This window comes from Myotis davidii, unplaced genomic scaffold (genome assembly GCF_000327345.1).
Source record: "Myotis davidii unplaced genomic scaffold, ASM32734v1 C62806728, whole genome shotgun sequence".
Classification (NCBI taxonomy): Eukaryota; Metazoa; Chordata; class Mammalia; order Chiroptera; family Vespertilionidae; genus Myotis; species Myotis davidii.
The window spans coordinates 1-597 of NW_006355286.1; the positions used below are offsets into that span (position 1 = coordinate 1).

At 44.4% G+C, this 597-nt stretch overlaps 1 protein-coding gene across 1 annotated transcript; it reads left to right on the forward strand.

Moving 5' to 3' along the window:
- Positions 1–4: 4 nt before the first annotated feature.
- LOC102761289 (transcription initiation factor TFIID subunit 7-like) lies at positions 5–592 on the forward strand (the record flags this gene model as incomplete). The annotated part of the gene is made up of 1 exon (XM_006777672.2): positions 5–592. A coding segment is annotated over one exon (588 nt), but the record flags the coding sequence as incomplete, so codon positions are not given.
- Positions 593–597: the final 5 nt, after the last annotated feature.

The window sequence follows — 597 nt, forward strand, 5'->3', positions numbered from 1 at the left end:
AAGGTTCCGGAAGACAGCAAAGAAGAAATATATTGAATCTCCAGATGTGGAAAAAGAAGTGACCCGTTTGCTGAGTACAGATGCTGAAGCTGTCAGTACCTGTTGGGAAATAATTGCTGAAGATGAAACAAAAGAAACAGAGAATCAAGGCCTGGATATCTCTTCTGCAGGAATGTCGGGCCACAGGCAAGGCCATGACTCATTAGAACATGATGAGCTTCGGGAGATTTTCAATGACCTCAGCAGCAGCAGTGAAGATGAAGATGAGACACAGCATCAAGATGAGGAAGATATAAACATCATCGACACCGAAGAAGATCTGGAAAGACAGCTACAGGACAAGCTAAATACGTCAGATGAACAGCACCAAGAAAATGAGGGGACCAATCAGCTGGTTATGGGAATTCAGAAACAGATTGATAACATAAAAGGCAAGCTCCAAGAGACCCAGGATAGGGCAAAACTGCAGGAAGACCTCATCATGAAAGTGGAAAACCTGGCTCTCAAGAACAGGTTTCAGGCTGTGCTGGATGAGCTCAAAGAAAAGGAAGACCGAGAAAAGGAGCAGCTCAGCTCTTTGCAAGAAGAGCTAGAATC